The sequence below is a fragment of the Convolutriloba macropyga genome, chromosome 6 (genome assembly GCF_964194025.1).
Source record: "Convolutriloba macropyga chromosome 6, txConMacr16.3, whole genome shotgun sequence".
Lineage (NCBI taxonomy): Eukaryota > Metazoa > Xenacoelomorpha > Acoela > Convolutidae > Convolutriloba > Convolutriloba macropyga.
Window position 1 is genome coordinate 13,653,329 of NC_134473.1, and position 22,768 is coordinate 13,676,096.

Here is a 22,768-nt window from a genome sequence, read left to right on the forward strand (position 1 = left end):
TAATGATTTCGCGTAACCTGGATTTTTCCGTCTTTTTTAGAGGGGTCTATCTGTTTATAGTTAACTTGGCTTATGGCAAACTTCACAAGATTGCTTTGCAAAGTTTACTCTATTAAGAAAATGTTTTTCCCTTATTTTCCGTTTGTGCCCCCCTGCCACCAGCTTATTGGATGTACATGATTTGCAGCACTTTGTAATTCAGTGTTTTGAGTTTCTTTAGTTGCTTCCTTTTTGCTGTCGTTTCAATTGTTAAAAGCTTGAGAGCGAAATAGGGATTGTATCATAACAGAAACTTCTGTTGTGTTTTCTTCTAGTCTTCTTGTATTTGCTGAAAACATGAAAGCTAAGTAAAGCTTTTATCTGCTATCTAATGGTTTTTATAAGGTTCAGCTAATATTTTTTACTCTTTGCAAATCTCACAGCAGCAATATTGAATGATTGTTTTTTTTGCTATTTTGATCTGAAGATGCGTTTGGAAATGACTTTTTCGGCAATTATTAATTTGTTTCCTAGGGTTAGTTTTTAGCACAGCAATTAAGTTGGCAAAAATATTGGTTGGTATTTTCTGAGGCAACAATGTATCATTATTCTTGGGCAACATGATCGGTTGTAATCGACTATGCAAACTCTGATATAGCTTACCAATGTCATATTTTGATTGTAGTATTTTAGTTGGTTCGTTTGCCTCACAGCATAGAGCAATATCTAGAGTCAATGAGGCAATAGTTGACTACTTACGCTTACCATTTTTTCAAGATCTAAGAGATCAGTACTAGCAGGATTTTGGCAGAAAAATATACGCAAAACATTGGGTTTTAGCTCGTATTACGTAACATACTGAGCTCGTGTTGTTGTTGAAGGAAGCACAGGGCATCAATTGGAATTCAAAATGGAGCTGAAAACATTCATTCTGGCTATTATAAAAGAGCCTGGAAAAGTTTCCAATTTTGTGATTTCAGATCTAGACTTTTGAATTCGGATCTGGTCTCTAGCAAGAATCTGCTCACTGGCTTTGATGGGAAAATTTGGAGCTTGTGATGGAATTGTTTTTTGCGTTGTGAATTTTTGCACAATTGCCACGCAAATCGTGAATCTTTTATGATTGCCGCTTGTTTTCAGATTATTTTTGACTCTAAAACCGCCCTGGCAATTTTTACTCCATTCTCATTACAGAAGACACTTCTCGGGTCATTTTTGCTTGCATATTATTCCTGAACTGTTGTGATTCCCTTAAAATTTAAATTATTGTGAAGTCTTCAAAACGCGTGCTTCAAAATATTTGCCAATTCAATCAAATTGCTTTTTTCTGAATTGTGTAATCAGTGTCAAAATTCAATCACAATTTTAATCAAAGTTGCAAATAATCAAATGTAAGCATAGAACCAATTATGATGTAAAAATGTAAAAAGAGGACAACGCGCAAAATTAGTCAATTTTTCAGAATGTGATGTCTGTGCGAATAGCTTGTAGCATCTGTGAAAGATCTAAATCATTCAACTACAGGGTAACCTGTCGGTTTTTATCCCTCTCCTCATATAGATGTGCCAAGAATCCATCATTCAGAAGACCGAGATCACCTCTAAGTTTTCGACCAAAGCTAGACTTCGAGCAATCAGAAGATAATCCTCCAGATGAGTTCGAATTTGAATCTCGCCAATCCAATGATTTCATTTATGGAGTGTATCCGTGTCTGTTGGCTCTGAAGAGCAAGTCAAGGGACGTGCACCGCGCGTTTATCCGAAGGGATTACTATCAAACGGATCCGAGCAGAGTGCAGAATCCTTCGTAAGTCATATTTTACTCCGTTTTTTGCTGTTTTGGATATCAATGAACTTCTAGATTCGTGGTTAAAATTTTGTATCCAGTGGTCGTCTTAATTTAAGTCATTTTTAGAACCGGATTATCAGGTTTTTGTATTCTTCTGTAAAGTTTTTGAACCTAGAACAACCTAGAAATTTTAGCGTGCATACTTTTGAGTGCCATAGTGATGAACAACATTTTAGTACCCAAGACTTATGCATATTGTTCACTGCTGTAAAAGTAAATTTGATTCCACTCGCAAAGAAGAATTGGTTTAAAAAGTGTGCTTGAACCGAGTCATGTTTCTCGACTTTTGTTTTTCCAACACTTGAAAGCAGTAACAAGTGCATTTTAGTCAGTGAAGACTGGATATTTGTTCATGTCTTCTAGTTACCGTCTAAAACAACATTCAAATTAATTGAAAAGGTGAAAGGTCCGTTAGAGAAATTTCTGTAAGCATGTGTTTGAAACAGTGAACAAGTTTTCCAACTCAATTAGACAGGATTTGAAATTTCGATATTTTGAAATTTCGTCATTTGAGATTTCGATGGTTTGCCAAAAAACATTGCTGCCATTTCTAGTTAGGTTGAGCTTCGAGTAATGCAGTCTAAAATTATAGTTGAATTTTCTCTACATTTGAACAACTTTTTCATGAACTCTTTTTGGGCATTTTGTTTTTGATGAATGAATCTATTTCAACAAATTGGCGTGAATTATCAATTGGCATTTTGTTTTTGATGAATGAATCTATTTCAACAAATTGGCGTGAATTATCAATTTAGCAAGAGAACTAATATGTAGAATTCATTTGTCAAATAAAAATAGTATTGGAGTGGGTCATTAAGGTTGCATAGAAGCGGATTACAACTACAGACCAATAAACAAGCTTCGGCAAAAATAAAACATTAGCTGCTAAATAAGAAAATAGTGAAGTTCCAAAGTGAAAGATCTTAGACAAATAGACATGCCTTAGACTTACTAAGGACATCGACCGACTAAATGCGCTCTTGCTACAGGAAAAATTAACTCGGCTGAATTACATTATCCATAACAGAGTTTACATACGCAGAACAGAAAGTAGGATTAGTTTTCCTGTTTAATTAGTGTCATGTATCCTTGTGCAAGTAATCTCTTTCCATACATGAAAAATAATGTTTGAGAATAGGTTATGTGCTAAAAAACTCTAACAATGAGAAAAGAGAATACTGATTTGACAAATTAACTAAGCAAGTAAAATTAACATAATTAGTTCTATTCATCTTGCTGTCACAGTTGTACATAATTAAGGGTCAATTTTGAGGAAAATAGTCAGCATTTCTGTTTCGGAGTAGTTTACGAAGAGAATGAGGTGTTCTACTGAGACTTTAAATCGTAAGGTAGTTGACTGTAAATTAATATTACTTCTTTCTTTCGATTCTTTGATAACTTATATAAAGTTCATAAAAATATAGTTCAAAGACAAAGATTTTTTCTCCATAATGGTTGGTGTAGAATTATAAAACAATTTACAGAAATTAATTTTAACAAGTCGCTTCTGACCAAAATGAACTTGTTTCAAAATATTTGTCTTTGTGCAACTAAAATTGCACATTGTATTTGCAACATTCTGAACGGCGCTCGCCGTACATGGTATGTCGCATTTTAAACGAGACGCCTTAATGGCAAAAACTACTGAAGTAATAAAGTCAATATGATTCCGGAAAGGTAGTCTGAAATCAGTATAGATTCTCAAATGTTTAACGCTATTTAGTTGCTCGTCTCAAGATATCATTTGAATTGGTTTCATTTGAAATATCTTTGTAAACCTCAATAGTTTTCCACGATCGATTGTCAATTTAATACCATTCAGCCAATTACAGACTTGAGAGAAGTTGCTTCGCAAAAGAGCTATCTGAACAGTTTAACTTTTGCTGTGATATGTTGTGTTGTCGAAAAATGAAGCGGTTATAGGTACTGTATGTTAGCATTTCAAGTTTCTTCAATGCTTTCAACTTCTAACCGAGTTTCATATTTTTGATCCCAGCATTGTACACATAATAAAGCAGAACATCATAACAAGATTCTGAAAAGATTGAATTGACATACGTATGTATAGTAGCAGTTAGTGTGTGAGAACTCCCTCGATACACCTAACAATGAGAAGCTTGAGATCCTTCTTTAGTCGCAGTACATGATATATCGCATTTTAAACGAGACGCCTGAATGGCAAAACTATTGAAGTAATGAAGTCAATATGATTCTGGTAAGACAGTCTGAAATCAGTGTAAATTCTCAAATATTTAACACTATTTTGTTTCTCGTCTTAAGATTTCTTCTATATATTTCAATCGGTTTAATTTGAAACACACATTTGCTTTCTGATTAAGATTTCAATTTTTTATACTAATTTAGGTATAATATCAACAGTGTTGGTTGCTTGGATCGAAAAACACAATAATTTTGGTTCAAAGAATTGAAGAAACTTGCAATCTTGTGATACAGCACCTGTTCGAAGACTTAGGGCTATGTTTAGCAGACATTGAAATCACTCTTTATATAAATCTAGGCATCTGGATGTCTGGATTTGTTCAAAGATTAAACTTATTGTTTGCTAAGAAATAGCCACAATTCTCTGAATAGATACTGAATCTTAGGATTTCAAGTTTCTTCAATGCTTTCAACTTATCAACCAACTATTTACATCATCATGATATATCACATCATAAGATTCGAAGGAGATCGGATTGACATTCGTATGTATATTAACCATGAGTATGTGGGAACTTCTGTTGTATGGTTGGGCGTTTTTCTGCTTGTTGTTCCTTCTACGTCGTCCTCAGTGAGTTGTGATCACTTTCTGAACCCGCTTCTTTTCTACTATTGGTATAACCTAGCCGCTCCCTCGATACCCCTGTCAATGAGAAGCTGGAGATCCTTGTTTAGTCTCAGGTTCCAGAGGAGTTGTCACGTCTTGGGGGCCAATGCCCTACGCCAGATAATGGACACAGCGCAGAATGACACGCTGTTTGCCCCTGTCTTGCACAGCCTCTCTTGCAGCACTTCTCGCACATGGTAGTAGTTGGCCTCGGCTTGTTTCTGGTCGTTCAAGTCTGCGTTGTCACTGCAGATGATGCCGTAAACCATCCGCGCCATACCATTTTCCACACCTCTATGTCTAGCTTCCTGCTAGATCCGGGTATCTCGTTTTGGTCATCCGATATTGCTGTAGCTCAGCTTCTCCAGGAGTCCTTTTGCGAAGTCCACACACTTGTCTTTTGGTCTCGCTCCTGCTTCCAGGACACACTTGAAAAATTTGGCACAGCCTCTCCCGTTCAAAGACAAAGATTTTTTCTCCATAATGTTTGGTGTAGAATTATAAAACAATTTACAGAAATTAATTGTAACAAGTCGCTTCTGACCAAAATGAACTTGTTTCAAAATATTTGTCTTTGTGCAACTAAAATTGCACATTGTATTTGCAACATTCTGAACGGTGCTCGCAGTACATGGTATGTCGCATTTTAAACGAGACGCCTTAATGGCAAAAACTATTGAAGTAATAAAGTCAATTTTATTCCGGAAAGGTAGTCTGAAATCAGTATAGATTCTCAAATGTTTAACGCTATTTAGTTGCTCGTCTCAAGATATCTTCTACACATTTGAATTGGTTTCATTTGAAATATCTTTGTAAACCTCAATAGTTTTCCACGATCGATTGTCAATTTAATACCACTCAGCCAATTACAGACTTGAGAGAAGTTGCTTCGCAAAAGAGCTATCTGAACAGTTTAACTTTTGCTGTGATATGTTGTGTTGTCGAAAAATGAAGCGGTTATAGGTACTGTATGTTAGCATTTCAAGTTTCTTTAATGCTTTCAACTTCTAACCGAATTTCATATTTTTGATCCCAGCATTGTACACATAATAAAGCAGAACATCATAACAAGATTCTGAAGAGATTGAATTGACATACGTATGTATAGTAATAGTTAGTGTGTGAGAACTTTTGTTGCATGGTCGGGCTATTTTATCCTTGTGGTTCCTTCTACCGTCGTCCTCAGTGAGTTGTGACCATTTTCTGAACCCGATTCTTTACTGTTGGTATGATCCATTTGCTCCCTCGATACACCTAACAATGAGAAGCTTGAGATCCTTCTTTAGTCGCAGTACATGATATATCGCATTTTAAACGAGACGCCTGAATGGCAAAACTATTGAAGTAATAAAGTCAATATGATTCTGGTAAGACAGTCTGAAATCAGTGTAAATTCTCAAATATTTAACACTATTTTGTTTCTCGTCTTAAGATTCCTTCTATATATTTCAATCGGTTTAATTTGAAACACACATTTGCTTTCTGATTAAAATTTCAATTTTTTATACTAATTTAGGTATAATATCAACAGTGTTAGTTGCTTGGATCGAAAAACACAATAATTTTGGTTCAAAGCATTGAAGAAACTTGCAATCTTGTGATACAGCACCTGTTCGAAGACTTAGGGCTATGTTTAGCAGACATTGAAATCACTCTTTATATAAATCTAGGCATCTGGATGTCTGGATTTGTTCAAAGAGTAAACTTATTGTTTGCTAAGAAATAGCCACCATTCTCTGAATAGATACTGAATCTTAGGATTTCAAGTTTCTGCAATGCTTTCAACTTATCAACCAACTATTTACATCATCATGATATATCACATCATAAGATTCGAAGGAGATCGGATTGACATTCGTATGTATATTAACCATGAGTATGTGGGAACTTCTCTTGTATGGTTGGGCGGTTTTCTGCTTGTTGTTCCTTCTACGTCGTCCTCAGTGAGTTGTGATCACTTTCTGAACCCGTTTCTTTTCTACTATTGGTATAACCTAGCCGCTCCCTCGATACACCTGTCAATGAGAAGCTGGAGATCCTTGTTTAGTCTCAGGTTCCAGAGGAGTTGTCACGTCTTGGGGGCCAATGCCCCACGCCAGATAATGGACACAGCGCAGAATGACACGCTGTTTGCCCCTGTATTGCACAGCCTCCCTTGCAGCACTTCTCGCACATGGTAGTAGTTGGCCTCGGCTTGTTTCTGGTCGTTCAAGTCTGCGTTGTCACTGCAGATGATGCCGTAAACCATCCGCGCCCCACCTTTTTCCACACCTCTAGATCTGGCTTCCTGCTAGATCTGGATATCTCGTTTTGGCCATCCATAGTGCTGTAGCTCAGCTTCTCCAGGAGTCCCTTTGCGAAGTCCACACACTTGTGTCTTCTGGTCTCGCTCCTGCTTCCGGGACACACTTGGAAATTTTGGCACAGCCTCTCCCGTCTACCACGGGCATCGCATGGGTCGTGTCCGCTGTGCTTTTTGTTTCTTGGCCATGGTTGTGATCAGGTTGCCTCTGATTTTCACGACTTCGATGAAGGTGGACTCTGTCACTGTCTTGAGTCCATTCCCATCTACTGTGTGTTGTGCGATCTGTCGCCCTCTCTGACTCTGAGTTCTTTGATGCTGTGTGCGTCACACTGTCAGTGATAGGTCTTGCTGCCTCTTTGCCCTCTATCAGTATCGAAGAACCCTGTCTGCATGAGGGCATTGACTGCTGCGTCTTCGGCTCTCGTGAATCTGGTCCTGCATCAGTGTAACCATCTTCAGCAACTCGGGTATGCCCATTCCTCGGTCGTCAACATCAGCATGAAATATCTCCTTCAGTTTTCGGTAATTATCTCCGGTAATTTTCAGTTAAAGTTGAGGTAAATTCAGGTGAGGCAAAACTGCCTGAACGTTTCAGTTTAGGGTATTTTTCAGGTAAACTTTCCTGAACTGTTTGTATGTTCTGAGTCACACTGTCAAAGACTTTCTTCACGTCTATGGATACCGTTTTGAAGCCCTGTCTGTTTTTAATTGCTCTTGAACGAAGTTCATAGCAATTATTGTAAACGTGTGTGCAAAAATTTTTGCTTGAAAATTTTGACTTTTCGAGTGACTTTTACGCCCTTGACTTTTTGCGTTTCGCGTGATCTAAAATTCTCTCTCAATCACAATTTCAAGCAGCTGAACTCAATTGGCGGCAATTTAATATTAAAAGTCAAATGAAAAGTGCGCCGAAACTGGTGTCATTTTTTACTTTAATTTTTAATAGTGGTATATGTTACCCTCTAGTGTGGTTATTTGAAGCCCACTATTGAACTTCTTAGTCCCATTTAGGCTCCCTCTCCCCCCTCCCCCCCCATCCGACTGAAGCAGGCTGCATTTCATTAGAGCTCCCACTAGTCGTTCGAGAGCAATGCTTCCAACGTTTAGTCGGTTATGTTGATGCCCTGCGGTAGAAGGGAGTTGGTTGCTGTCTCGTTTACTCTCTTGAAGCTCTTATTTCTGATGTTACCGTCTAAGTCTTTAAGTCGTGCTGTTAAACACTTGTAGAACGCCCTGGCCGGCACTCTCGCCACTGTGATGGGTATGAAGTCCATGGTCCCCTTTTACCTTTGTGATGAACACTGTCCGTCCAGACAGGAGGCACTCGGGTAGATGTTCTGCCAACAGCTAAAAATTGAATTGAGAGACTAACTTTTTGAGAGGAATGACTGCCATCGTCTTCCTGCTCACCCTGTCAGATCCAGTGGGCGTCTGTCGCATTGTCTGCACTCTTCTGTGCACTTCTTCACCACTGCGCTTGCCCTGTGTTGTCTGTAGAGAGCCTGAAGTCTTGCATATTGGTGTCGTCTTAGGCCCTTCTTCAATTGTCTAGGTTGTTTGCGAGCCCTCTTTTCACCACCCGTCTTCGCTGGTTCTTGAACAAGGCTTTGTTGCCACCTGTGTCCCTTTCTTGCGACATATTGGGTGTGTTAGCTATAACGTTGTGTCACTCTGTTCCACATTTATTCCGTTTCGGTTCCTAGTGTTTTCTGTATCTGTTAAGGTTTAATCAAAACGAGTGTGAAGTGACCTTTACATTTAATCAGTTCCGAGGGATTGGGTTCACTTCTATCTTTCTTTCGCTAACTTTTCCCAAATGATCTTTAGACAATTCAACATGAGCTAGACTGTACCAGTCTGTACCCGTTAGTATTCAATGCAACTAAAATTAGTTCATAAATAAGTACACGCAACAAGTAATAATAAGATAACACAAAATGGCTAACGATGTAATACGTAAGGCACTAAAAGGTTTAATGTAGGTTTTAACATAAAAGTTTCACGAGTTTCTGTAAGACTCCATGGGGAATAGCACATCCTTCACCACATACCCCCGTCGTCGAAAATTTTGTGGTAAACTCAAAAGTCCTCGGGATTATGAAAATCACTGGCGTGCAGGCTTGAAATGGAGCTTTTGGTGGGTGAAGTCGATACTGACTCGTGTTCTTCTTTCATTTCATCCTGGGTTATGTCGCTCGGTGCTTGGCTAGCTGTTTGAGGATGCTCCTGTTTGCCGTTGTTTACGGTGCTTCAGGTGCTATCCAGATATACTACTTCTATCTTTTTGATAGGGGGGCTATATCGGATAGTCATCCGTAGAGCTATCATCGAGCGTTGTTGTTGCTTGCACTGTTTCGCGATTCGGCTGTTGTTTCTAAATTTCGGAGTCAAGTTTGTCCAATTTCGGTGTGGACTTCATGATACCTTTTGGCTTCGGTGACGTCTTTGCGATAAGGGGGAGTGTAGGAGCTTGAGGAGCCGTCGATTGGTGTCTATAATTGTTATGGCGATTGTTGTTCATCATTCATGAAGTCGTCGGAATTGGATGACGAGATTATTTTGAAAGGGGGAGTAGGACCCAGTGTTTACCACTTTCATTCTTGGAGAGAATTTAACTGGTTTTTGTTGACGGCAACGCAGCTTTCAATGTCAGATGAGCAAGAGTATAGTAGTTTTCTTGTCTCTGTTGTTTTTGCGATTTCTTGAGATTGTTTTTTTTGAGATGAACTGTTCCGCAGAGGTTGGTTTTGAAAGGCGAGCTCTCGCGTCTTTTAGCAATTGTAGTTGTTTAGAGTTCCCTGGGGAATTTTTGACCTTGGGTGGCTGTCTGTTGTTTTGTGGGGCGTGGCTTCTTTTGGGCTTTTTGATTGCGGCCAGCAAGGGCAACAATCTCTGCGGGCCCGTGGTTGGCGATTGACTGGGTTTTGCGCTGATGATGTGGACGCTTCTTGTAGTGGTTGTGATCTGGCTTGTATGGCCTGTTCTGCTTGTTGTCTTGCTTTTTGGGCTTTTTCTTCTAAACCGAACCTTTTCACCTTCTCTTGATTTCTTGTATATTCACCTACCATTTTACATGCCACCATGTGTTTTAATCGGGGTTTTGTTTGTTTCATACGGTTTTGTTTCTGTAATGATGGCTGGGTCGTTTTTTTCTGAGGACCGTGTTTTTCCTATTATCCGTATCTAATGTAATTGTGTGGGGTGAATAGTTCCGTCCGGAATTATATTCCACTGGGATTTTAACGCTCCCCTGGGTTCTGGTGCTTTCCGAGCTAGCGTTTTGTGTGCAATAATTTTCCTTATTAGATATTACCCTAGAGGTCTTATAGCCGAAAGTTACTTCTAAACGATCGGGAATTATCTTACCAGGAGCGCGCGTGTATCTAAGCAGCGGCGCGTTCTCTGAGTCATCGGAGGCACACCCTGGGGAGTGCTGCACGACGGAGTGTTGCTTTATCTGCAGCATACTTTTTCAACCTATTGTATGAAAGGTTTTTTGTTGGTTTAGTGATGATGTTAGAGAGTTCTGTATTCGGAGGTCTACCGAAAAGTGCTTCGAATGGTTTGATTTTAGTTTTCGTGTTTGGATTTAACCTAATGGATTTGATTATGTTTGCTACTATTGTTGCCAGATCTGATGATGACCAAAGGAGACCGTATTCCATAACAGCTATTCTGCGCTTTATTGTTTGTTTTAGGCGCTCTACCATGCCTGTGGCTCTGTGGTCACCGGCGGGCGCTAGGATTTGTTTGATATTTTTTTTTGCAAAAGGTTTCAAATTCTCGTGCTTTGAAAGCTTGTGCTAGGTCACAACGGATGTATCTTGGTATGCAATCGAATCGGTAATATTCTTCTAAGTAATTTGATGCCGTCTGAGTATCGCAAGCATTATATTCTTGTGCGTGGGGAAAACGTGTTAGACAATATACTTCTGAAACTAAGATATTTTTTGTTTATGCTCTCCAAATGGAATTGGTCCAGCAAAGTCTTTTTAGACCTCTTCGTTTGGTCCGGTTAGCTTTGGTAGTATCACTAGGGATTGTTTTGGTATTATGGGTTTTAAATTTTTACCTTTCTTTTTACAATCCCCACATGATTACGCTTTGGCCGTAGCGTCCCGTTCTATTCGCGGTAACCAGACCAGATCCGCTAGACGAGCATTCCGGTTTGGCCTAGGTGGGTTTGATGTAATGAGTCTAACACCAATTGTTTAAGAGATGAGGGTATCATTAGCCTATTGTCCTAAAGTACACACCACGATGGTGTGACTGAAAGATCTCGCTTTAGTGAGTAGGAGTACGGGCTCACTCGTTTTAGGGTCTCCCAATCCCGATCTTGTATTAGTTTAATATTTCGGGCTATTTGGTGGTCTTTTTCTAATGCCTCAGCTAAAAATTCTTCGCCAAACATTTGGCATAAGTTTTTATATTGGGGCATGTCTTTTGTATTGCTAAGCGGGTAAATGGGGTTAGATGGGTCTGGTCCTTAGGGTGGCTCTGTGTTGTCCCTTATTTGTTTCCTACTCTGTCTGTGTTCCAATTGTAGTTTTTGCGGGATCCGTTTTGCTTTTAGATTTGTTAGGTGCTCGTTTACGTTTAGTAATGTTTTGTTCGTATGTATTGTATTTGGGTCGACTTGTAGTTGTTACGTTTTTTCGATTACTTCCCTGGGCATTTTTTAATAGGGGACATACGAAATTTTTGTTTGGGTTTTTGGTTAAAGTTTGTGAAGTTGGGGTGATAATCCCGGTGATTTTTGTATTACTGAGTAAATGCTGTATGAATCTTTGGAATGAGAATGAATTAATGCCGGTAAAATTAGATGAAAGGAGAGAGAATGATTTTTGTTTACGTTAAGGCAGAAAGCGCCTTAGCTATTATAAGCGTGCGTGCAATTACGCTCGGCAGAGTTAATTGGCTGGCATTTGTCTGGGAGAGTTCGCATAGACAGTGTTTTGAATCGAATTTTGTGTCAATATAAATTCAAAATCATTGATTTGATAGATAATATATTGTGTATCATTGTCCAAATGTGGGGGCGGATGATTTTTTGGGTGGTGGCTATGCTAGTCTGCGAACCCCATATTTTTCACCGGGATATGCTCCAAATTAAAATTAAACGGTAGTAGTCTGTCTACCCATGTTATTAGGCGGCTTTAGTTTGTTTTATTACCGGGATTTTCGTTCAATGCTGTTAGTAGCGCCCGGTGGTCCGTTTGTAAAGTAAATTCCGTTCCGTAGAGATAATGTTGAAAGTTCTCGAGTGACCAGACTGCGGCTATTAGATCTATGTCGTTTGTGCTATACCTAGATTCATAATTGTTTAGGAATCGAATGGCGAATGCTATTTTGTGCCAGTTGTTTTTATGTTTTTTTTTAAATACTGGCGCCCAGTCCTTTCGAACTTGCGTAGCAATTAACACGTGTTTGTTTTGTTGTGTCGAAATGTTTATTTTCAATTATTTTATGTATTTTGTTTTGATTTTATTAAACGCAGAAGTCTTCTTCCTTCCAGTTAAGTTTATTGCTCTTTGTTTCTGAATTTTGGATTGCAGTGTTATTCATTTTTGCTATGAAGAAGTCTTTTATAAGGTCTTCTTCAACGCTCCCTAGGGCTGCATCCGAGCCCAGTTCTCTGAGACGCCTGAAGAAGGTCTGGAGGCTTTCGTTTGGGTTCTGTTGGACTGTGATAAGCTGGAACCCATCAAAGGTTAGATTGCGTGGACGAGTGATTGTGAGGCCTATTTATTCGTACGCGAGTTCGTTTGTTGAGCAGTGGTCAATTATCGTGGGTGGGTTCCGTTGATGGAATATCCGGGTTGTTTCAGTCCCGAGGGAAAGGTATATTAAACTTTTTACCTTTATATCGGTCTCGTTGCACGTATACCCATCGATCATTCGTCCTCTATTCTAAATGTGCTTGCATTCGTTCTCCCAATCAACTTTTCGTTGCTCATTTCATTTATTTGATGTATTTTGTTTTTGATTTTATTAAACGCAGAACTCTTCTTCCTTCCAGTTAAGTTTATTGCTCTTTGTTTCTGGATTTTTCTTCAGTAGTGGTCGTAGTGGTTCGGATATTTCTGCTAGGTTCGGAATGAATTTTGTCAGGTGGTGTACGCTCTCTAGGAACGATCTTAATTGTTTTAATGCTTCTAGATTGTCCAGTTTCATAATGGCTTCTGTTTTTGTGACCAGTGGGGTAATTCCACTGGGAGTTATTGTAAATCCCAGCCATTCGATTTTGTTTTTTGTGAATTCGTATTTGTAGGCTTATTGCCAATACTTCGTCTTGTTTTTTCGTGATTTTATCTAGTTCTATTTCATGTTCTTGAATACTTCCTTTCGTGATGACTAGATTGTCATCGAGAAAAGCGAACTTTGTGGAGATTCCTTCTAAGGTTCTGTCAATCGTTTTTTGAAACGTTGCTGGTATGTCAGTTAAAACGTAAACTCCGTTGAGAAATCTATATGTTCCTGTAGCTCTGCCGCCTAGTATACCGAAGTTGCAGTGTTTTGCTATTGATTGATCCAGGGGGGGGGAGGGTGGGTTTGGCTATATGCCTATTTTAGATCTATTTTGGAGAACCAAATTGTCCCTGGGGATTCTTTTCTTTGTGTCATATAGAGAGCTACTGCATCTACTAGATGGTCGATGCTTTGCATTTGGTATTTTTTTGTAAATTGCTTTGTTTAACTTTTTGAATCGAGAGCTATTTTGACTGTTTTGTCTTTCTAAACCGTTGTGAACACAGAACTTACGAATAAGTCATCAGGGCATTTTTCAAGTTTTGTAATTTTTTTGTCTTGTATTAATCTGTCTAATTCGTTTTCCACTTTTTCAAGGAGGTGGAGTTGGACTCTGCATCCTTTCTGTTGGTTAGGTGTGTGATTTTGTTTGAATATAGATTTGGCAATGTGATTTTTGGATTTGCCGAGTCTCGTGCAAAGGTGGGGATATTTTTAAATATCCATTTTATGATGTTCCTTTCTATTTCAATGGCAGAGATTAAGTTAATGCAATTACCTTGGGATGGGTTGTTTCTTTGTTGTAGTGATATTCCCAGCTTCTGGAGGATATATCTTGTTGTTCGTTCTGTAACCAACTACTAGTATTTGGCAGTTGTATGCTGTCCATGATCCTGATTGGAGGGTTATTTTCAAAAGTCCTTCGATCTTTATATTGTTGTTGTTCAAACATCTGTTTTTTGGCTCATATACGGCTGTAGTTTGGTGCCCGGGTTGTTGTTTATAATTTTGTTTGCTTTTTCGAGGGCAATGAAACTCCTTGGGGATCCGGGGTTCGCGAGCCATTGGATCTTGTTTTTGTTTGAGATTGTGGTTTCTATCCATATCTCTCTTGGTTGGTTTTCGTTTAGAGCGGTGTTCTTTACCCGTTTAAACGTTGTCGGTGCAATATGGTTGACGTCCGCCCAATCCTCGGTCAGCTCTTTGATATATAGTGTTGCTTCGGGATCTAAAGATTCTGTTTCTTTTTGGTCTTCTTGGTCTTCCTCCATAAGGTTTTCTTGTATTTGGCGGACTCGTAGTTGGCTATTTCCTTTTCCTTGGGGACGTTGATACTTTCCTCTTGTTTGGTTTTTTCGGACCGGAATGAGTGGTATCTTGGAACGGCACATTTTTAAGAAGTGGCCTGTCTCTTTGCATATACTTCTTTTTGCTTGTTTGGCTACGCCTTAGTTCATATGCCCTGGCGAAGCTATTCACCCGCATCTCCAGCACTGTTTTTTGTTTTTGTTTGCTTGTTGTGCTGGTTTTTGCTGTTGTTGTCTCGTGGAGTGTTGTTTGTTACTGCGCTCACTTGATTGTTCCGGTTAGGTGCTGAGTTGCTTAGTATTTCTCTCTAATTTTATTGTTCTTGGTCTCTCGATAATGCGAAATTTAGCACTTGAGCGGGAGTCCGCACTTACTTCGGAGAGCAATTCCATTTGGATTGCAGTGTTATTCATTTTTGCTATGAAGAAGTCTTTTATAAGGTCTTCTTCAACGCTCCCTAGGGCTGCTTCCGAGCCCAGTTCTCTGAGACGCCTAAAGAAGGTCTGGAGGCTTTCGTTTGGGTTCTGTTGGACTGTGATAAGCTGGAACCCATCAAAGGTTAGATTGCGTGGACGAGTGATTGTGAGGCCTATTTATTCGTACGCGAGTTCGTTTGTTGAGCAGTGGTCAATTATCGTGGGTGGGTTCCGTTGATGGAATATCCGGGTTGTTTCAGTCCCGAGGGAAAGGTATATTAAACTTTTTACATTTATATCGGTCTCGTTGCACGTATACCCATCGATCATTGGTCCTCTATTCTAAATGTGCTTGCATTCGTTCTCCCAATCAACTTTTCGTTGCTCATTTCTGATCTCTTTTTCTATCTACTCTTCGTTCGAGTTTCCTTTTTTTTATTCGTACGTAGGTATTGTTGGATAGAAAAGATCGCCTGAGGTTGGTTTTAGGCGAAGTAACTGATCGGTGTGCATGTTCTCTTTTGCCTTTACCGCCATTTTGAATGTGGAGAACAAGGTCTACCACTTGATTGTTGGGTTTGCGCTTTCCCAATAAAGGGTTACACCAATTGGTGACTTCATAGACTGCGCCATGTTAAGGGTTACTCAAAACGAGTTTGAATTGACCTTTAAATTTAATCAGTTCTGAGGGATTCGGTTCACTTCTATCTTTTTTTCGCTAACTTTTCACAAATGATCTTTAGACAATTCAACATGAGCTAGACTGTACCAGTCTGTACCCGTTAGTATCCGCTGCAACTAAAATTAGTTCATAAATAAGTACACACAACAAGTAATAATAAGATAACACAAAATGGCTAACGATGTAATACGTAAGGCACTAAAAGGTTTAATTTAAGTTATAACATAAAAGTTTCTGAAAGATTCCCTGTGGAATAGCACATCCTTCAGCACAGTATCCCTCACGTAGAAGATACGTACCCACTAAGAGCGGGGCAGAAACAGAGAACACGCCGCATTCATTCGTCACTATCTCCATTTTAAGCATCTAACTTCTATGAGAGAAATGAAGTATGCAGCGCAAGCGAAAGTTCGAAAAATTCCAGACATGTAACTGAACGTTAATTTACTGATTTGTTTGTCAATGGTTTCCCGCGTTAAGTGAAATATCTTACATTTCTTTGCATGTTAAAAATTTGACCTGTTAAAAATTTGAACTTTGAACTCAATTTCTGTTTTTGAAACTTTATGGGACAGAAACATTTAAACTATGTCGAAGTTTCTAAGAGGATAAAGTTATAATTTGAAGCCCTCCGTTAAGCTCCGAATCTTTCGGCTTTTGTAGAGCAATTTTTCAGAAAGTCTGTAAACTCAAATATGTTCCGATGCTTCAACAGCTGTCTTGTTTAGTAAAATGTTACGAGGAGTCCGCCAGATCTTAGACATTTTGGAGGAGGAGAGAGTGCCTGTGATGTTGTACAACAGAGCTGCACTTTCTTTTATGGCACAGGATAAACCTCACCAAGGTGTGGTTTTGGAGGTGTCTCCGCGTCCTGTTATCACAATTGAAGAGGACAACATGGAAGAAGTTTTACAGCTTCTAGCTAAGGTGATTCAACTAACCTCTAGATAACTTGTATTTAAAGCATGCTAAAAGCTGTGGACTGGAGGGAAATATCTCCGGTGTGTCACCTAAGAAGACTATTAGAGTTGTAAAAACCAGTCATAAAGTTAAGGACAGTACAGTTATTTCTGATGACGAATGCGTACAACTTGTAGGTAAAGCAACATATTAAATTGTATCGAGGCATGCTTGATTCGAGAAAAGTGAAGACGTTCAGGCGGAAGAAAATGAGTACATTAAAGTTTCTTGAGATTTTGTTACAAAATTGAATAAATTGATTGCATCAAGTTTCATTATGCCGAAATTTTAAACTTAAGTTTTGGGCTTATAACAATGAAGGTGTTAAAAAGGCTTAAAATCCACTTAAATTATAAAGTAGTTAAGTGTCCGTTCACGAATCAAATCAGTTGCATGATGATTGAGTATAGTTTAGCATTTTTCTGTAATCTGATCCGCGCTCGGTTGGGAAAAATAAGCTATGAAATATTCTTTAAAACTTATTTATTTTGGCAACATAAGAAAAATTGCGTAATAAATTTAAACTGAAAGGTTGAAAATGTTGATGTGTTGAAAAACGTAAATTTGACCGTGTTCCTACTTATTTGCTTGTGTAGACCAATTTTAAGGACACCTGAATACTGTATATCAAAAAGTTATTCAAATACCACTCCTAAGTCAAACCACAAAGATTTTGCGAAGGTTGATAATGGCAAAATCTTGTTTGTACTAGTTATAAATAATATTTTAGCAACGCCATGTGGTCATTTTGGATGGAATCAGAGACCCTATGAACCTCGGAGCTATTTTACGAACGTTCTGTTTCCTTATGGGCTCAGACAACTCTGTCATCCTCACTCGCCAAACTTCTGTCTTATCACCAGCCTGTGCTAAAGCTAGTTCTGGTGCTGTAGAGATGCTAAACTTCTACAAAAGCTTAGACACTCCAGCATTGATCGACAAGTTGAGATCTCAGAATCGTGTTGTGGTTGGAACCGATGAGCCAGGACCAAACACTACCAGCTTGGAAGAAATCTGCCATGTTATGAGGAAAATGTCATCAGAAGCTGCCAATAATAGTGAACAAAAATCAGTGGTAGTTTTCGGTTTTGAAGGGTCAGGCGTGTCCAAAGACGTCTTGGAAAAGTGTGATCACATTTTGGCAATCACATCATCTGAAACTGAATTAGAAAACCCAGAGTTGAGTGTGAACTCTTTGAACGTTTCGGCTGCATTTGCAATCATTTTGTACCGATTACTTCAAATTTAGCTTAGCAAATTATATTTTTAAATTGAAAGGTGAGAAAGGAAATAATACATGTTAAGTAAAATTGAGATAAGTTTTCTCATTATATTGATATTCGTGAATCGTTTTCAGATGAAGACGTTTTTCAGACAGCAATTGAGGATTCATAGAGATGAGAAATGAAACGGTGCTTTCAGTCCCGAGGCTACATTTTTGGGAAACCATTTTCAATTACACTCAGCGTACGAGGATGTTCGTCCTGGAAAATCCCAATGATTCCGGAACAGGTACGGAAATCGGTGTTCAAAACGCCACAACTTGATTATGAGGAACAGAAACGGTTACAAAAATGTGTGAGAAAAGCTGCTGTTCAAATCACCGGAGGTGAGAATCTAACGTTGAAAAATGCGAGCCAGGATGACACTGATTTTCCTCAGCTTCTTATTCCGGAAGTTTTCGGAAGCTCAATTCTGGATCATTTTGAAACTATTGGCGAGAAGTTTGTGGAGCCCATCGAAAAAGTTATAGGAAGGGGAATAGAATCTTACAGTGCCAGAGAACTACGCAGACCGTGTAATTGGCAAAGTAGTCCAGGTTGGACAGTTTATGATTCAACTGGAATTGGGTCTCCAGGAAATCCTGGAGTAGAGGAACTGCTGGTTTTCGACGTTGAAGTAAATGTTTTGACTTCACAGTACTATCCTATTATGGCAACTGCTTATGCGCCTTTGAGTGGAAAGTGGTATTCCTGGACCAGGTGAGCCCTATCTAGATCTGAAAACGGCGCCTTTTTCCCTGCAGAAAGTTCTATCATGTGAATTTGTGCGTTTAGATAAATTTAGATTTGGCACTATTTTTCGGTAATTTGAACGTCTAAATAAAGAAATAAATCCTTCATGGATCTATTGTATTCTCAATTAATTTGGCCGAGAGATTAATCAGTTCAACTTTTGACGTTCGAACTTTTGACGTATGTTCATTCAATAATGTGTAAAATTTCTTTCTTTTTGAAAAATTTCAGAGATTGATTTAGCCTGGAACCTCATTAAATTTCTAATACCATCTAGATGTGTTGAATCTGAATTTGCTCTGCTTCTTAAATTGCCCTAAGATGAAGTTTCTAACAATTATACTGGGGTTGAGTGATCTTTGGTTGAACGACAGATAAGGGTTTAATCAGCCGAGTTGAGGTACGCCCTATTTTCTGGTGTAATAAATTTACTGGTAGTACATTGATGTGAGGAAAACTGTCATGATTATGGTTTAATCAACTCTCGTTGCGATTACAACAGTTGCATCTATTGTTGAAGAAATATCTACAAGGTTGTTATCACTCACCCTGCTCAATTTAATTTTTAAAAATGGGCTATAACTTCTCAGGAGTCTTGCTTTTGTACGTTTCAGCCCAGTACTGTGGGATGCGAGCTTTCAGTTTGACCAGAAAGATGTGTTCGAATACCTAATTCCTATCGATTACAGTAATTTAGAAGACTCCTTTACTGTTAAGCCTCGGCAGTGTCTGATAATTGGTCATAACGTTGCGTTTGACAGGCAGTATATCAAAGATGAATACCAAGATGCGTCACGGTTTTGTAAGCACGTGAACAATGAAGAGTTCTCTGGGCGTTCTGGGAGGCACAACTGTTATACTCTGAGGTATCTGGATACAATGGCCATGCACCAAGCTGTATGCGGAGTTACTCAGGTACCGATTATGTAGTTATTTGCTGAATTAAGCATTGCCGCTATATACTTTATACAGTTTTTTCTATCACTCATCACCAAAAGACTAGTTATCAGTCGCAGTATGGAGTTCAAGATTTTCCTATTGTGGGCCATTGTTGCTGGTATAGCTCTGACTGCAACACAATCTTAACCTTAGTTTTTGACCAGCAATACTTAGCCTAATTGTTGATAAACTTATTAAATAGTTTCATATTTCAAAATGGTTTTGGGACATGACAATGGTCATGATCCCATATGCAACATTTGTGGGGAAAATGTTTCGGCAAACACTTCTTGGCTTTGTGGTGTTACCCATATCTGCTCAACCTGTCTGGGAGTGGAATGTGGAAGTGTAAATCATGGTATGAGTATTTGGTGCTGTGGAAGTTGCGAGAATGCGAACATATCAAGTCTGCTGAAAAACATTATGCCGCGACTTCAAAAATATAGGAAGACATATCAGAGATGAAAGTGGCCTTGAACAAAACAACGAAATCGGATGAAGTATTTAAAGTCGAACAACCAACCGAAGTGAGCTATGCGGGTGCTATCAAGTAAAATCTGGCTTCTACGCAGGTCTCTAAATTTTTGAGTCAAGAGAGGAACAGAGTCACATCTTAGTCAAGTGAACGTGGGAAAAAGAGGAAAATAGTTAGCCCAGTGGACATTATCAAGGGTAAAACTACCGATTCTTTGTTGAAAGGCGTTCCCACCAAAGAATATGCACAGAGACGTCATTATTTTATCAGCTGTGTGTCAAAAAATGCTTGTTAAAGATGTAATGCAGTACTGTGAAAGCAAAGATTTACAACCTCAAAATGTAGGGAGTTGCCTAGCAGACGCGAAGACATGAAATCTTTCCACATAGTAGTTTCGGAAAACAGGAGTCAATTGTTTGAAGTCTCAGATATATGTCCTGAAAATATCATGTTTAGAAGATAATTCTTAAATGAAGAAGCGAGAACATGGTTAAGAGACTGTGGTCAAGTTTCTGTATCTTGACTAATTAAAGATATATCTTTAATCGTTTATGATTGCGCGATCGATCACGTCGAAAGAAAGTATTATTCAGTCCATTATTATTGGCCATAAGTTGTGTGTTTTCAATTACTGAAAGCTGGTTAACTGAGGTCACGAAATATCGTGCTGTTCTATGTTGTCCCCGTGGTGTTAATTTCATTTCATGCAATCAACCGACAAGAGGTGGCGGCATTATCTTGCTTTTTAGTACAATTTTTGACGGAAGTGTGTTGAAGAAATGTTTCACAGCATGTTTTGAAAATTTAGTAGTTAGCCTTAAACAGAACAACAGACACGTGGCAATCATAGTAGTATATCGTATTCCTGGCACCGCAGTGACAAATTTCTTAGATGAATTGTCTCGTATTTTAAACTTTTACAGCACGAATTACGAAGAAGTTATCTGTTTTGGTGATTTTAATGTCGCAGCTAATAAAGGAACAGCAAATTTCAAGCTCCTCAATGTTATTTTGAATCAGTTGATTTATCAATAATTGACACTGGGGCAACGAACAATTCAGGCAATTCCCTTGACTTGGTTTATGCCGGTGATCAAAAAACTAACTTGACAGAGAATCTTCGGAACCTTTCATCAGATCATTATTGCCTTATTCTTGAGCACCAGATAGGCGTGCAAACTATTAGTAAAGACGCCTCACTTTCTTCGCGAAACTGGAAAAATTGTGATTTAACTGGCTTCTTTGAGAGTGTCTCAAGTTTCTTTACCACCAAAATGGAAATTGTGAATAATCTTTCTGCTGAAAATTTGTTGTCTGGTTTAACTGATTGTGCGTTTGGAACTTTTGAAAACAGCGAGCTGAAAAATCCTGATAGCTACGCCCCTAAAAAGATGTGTCACATTGTAACTGGAAGACCAAAGTATGTTGACCACGAATTTAATGCAGCAAAAATGGCAAAGTGAATTATATGAAGGAATTTTAAGGAAATCTAATACTACAGAGGACCAATTGAAACATTAACCTAGTGTTATTAGAACGAGCCAATAGTTTATCCTGACCGAGAGAATGATTTTGTCCTGGGCAACGATTTTAATTCCTTTTTCAAAGATAAAGTTGTAAAGATTGAGAGGTCCATTGTAACATCAGATCAATTGAATGTTGAATTTTCTTTTCCATCTGAATCTTCTTGGATTGAGTTTTTGTTGATCAATTTCAAAACTTTCTCGAAACAGTTGGATCGTTATCGAACTCTTGTGCTCCTCAATATATTATTCAAACCTCTGTTTTCAAAAATTTTTGACAACGAAAAAGTATGATGTTTGTGGAATTAGTAATCTCTGTATTTTCGACCGGTGTGTTTCCCACCTGCCTTAAATCAGCTGTTATAGACCAAAATTATTTAACAGTTATCGCGCCGTTGCGAATATCAAATTCTTATTAAGTGCTGGAGAAAATTTTTGGCTACCAGTTCTCGGAGTATTTAATACTAAATGATCTGTAACCCTACTACCAATCGGCATATAGGGAACAACGATCTACAAAAAGCCGCTCGTTGTATATAACTGACTTTATCAGACGGAAGTGGGACGAGAACAAAAGTGTTTTAATGATAGATCTAGATCTTAGTGCCGCATTCGTGTTGATCATACTTTTTTGCTATCTATTTTTGAAAAGCCACAAGGTTTGGGCGAAACAGTTTTACGTTTCTGTAGAACTTATTTGAAACACCGGACCGCACAGGTGATGATAAATCAAACTCTCTCAGATCAAATAGAAGTGTACGTTGGAGTACCTCAAAGATCAATATTGGGTCCGAAGTTATTCTCTTTTCATATCTTTCCTCTTTTTGACATTATCGACAAAATGGATGTGACTTATCACTTTTATGCTGACGACAGATTAAAGCTGAATCCAGAGAAGACCGAGGTTATACTGCTTCCTTGCAACAATTTTTCCTAGAATAAATCACAGTTTTCAACAGAATATAGCAGTCTGTGACTCGGTGAAATTACTTGGATTTGAGTTGGATGAAAAAAAAGTTAGCATTCGGGAAGCAAGTGAATAAAGTTTGTCGGCAATCATTTTTGCAGATTCGAAAGTTGTATTCCAATAAAAAAAATCTAATTATTGCTCAAAAAACTTCATTTGTTATTGCCTTCGTAACACCATATTTTGATTATTGCGCCAGCCTATGTGGGTCTCTGAAGAAATCTTTAATTAAGAAACTGCAGAGTACAAACACTGCTGCACGGTTTGCCTTCAAT

The 22,768-nt window shown here is 38.6% G+C and overlaps 3 protein-coding genes across 3 annotated transcripts in view; all 3 read left to right on the forward strand.

Annotated features, from left to right (window-relative positions):
* The first annotated feature begins 1,335 nt into the window (after positions 1–1,335).
* Positions 1,336–17,835, forward strand: LOC142340802 (putative TrmH family tRNA/rRNA methyltransferase). Its single transcript, XM_075391523.1, has 3 exons — positions 1,336–1,785; positions 16,343–16,541; positions 17,305–17,835. Exons 1-3 carry the CDS (start codon positions 1,448–1,450, stop codon positions 17,821–17,823), a joined length of 1,056 nt encoding a protein of 351 aa, XP_075247638.1. The 5' UTR covers positions 1,336–1,447; the 3' UTR covers positions 17,824–17,835.
* An 89-nt stretch (positions 17,836–17,924) lies between these two features.
* Positions 17,925–22,768, forward strand: part of LOC142341501 (uncharacterized) — a 36,511-nt gene continuing 31,667 nt past the window's right edge. Inside the window, exons 1-2 of the mRNA XM_075392475.1 lie at positions 17,925–18,556; positions 19,204–19,504. Of these exons, the coding sequence (XP_075248590.1) occupies positions 17,979–18,556; positions 19,204–19,504 (879 nt within the window). The 5' untranslated portion in view covers positions 17,925–17,978. The remainder of the gene's footprint in view (positions 18,557–19,203; positions 19,505–22,768) is intronic.
* Positions 19,712–22,768, forward strand: part of LOC142341500 (large ribosomal subunit protein uL18-like) — a 302,218-nt gene continuing 299,161 nt past the window's right edge. Inside the window, exon 1 of the mRNA XM_075392473.1 lies at positions 19,712–19,726. The gene's annotated coding sequence lies outside the window, so the exon portion shown is untranslated. The remainder of the gene's footprint in view (positions 19,727–22,768) is intronic.

Coding starts and splice junctions, on each gene's coding strand:
- LOC142340802 (XM_075391523.1), top strand. CDS start 1,448: ATGTCTGTGCGAATAGCTTGTAGCATCTGTGAAAGATCTAAATCATTC. Junction 1,786..16,342: donor AGCAGAGTGCAGAATCCTTC/GTAAGTCATATT, acceptor TGTCTTGTTTAG/TAAAATGTTACGAGGAGTCC. Junction 16,542..17,304: donor TTTTACAGCTTCTAGCTAAG/GTGATTCAACTA, acceptor ATAATATTTTAG/CAACGCCATGTGGTCATTTT.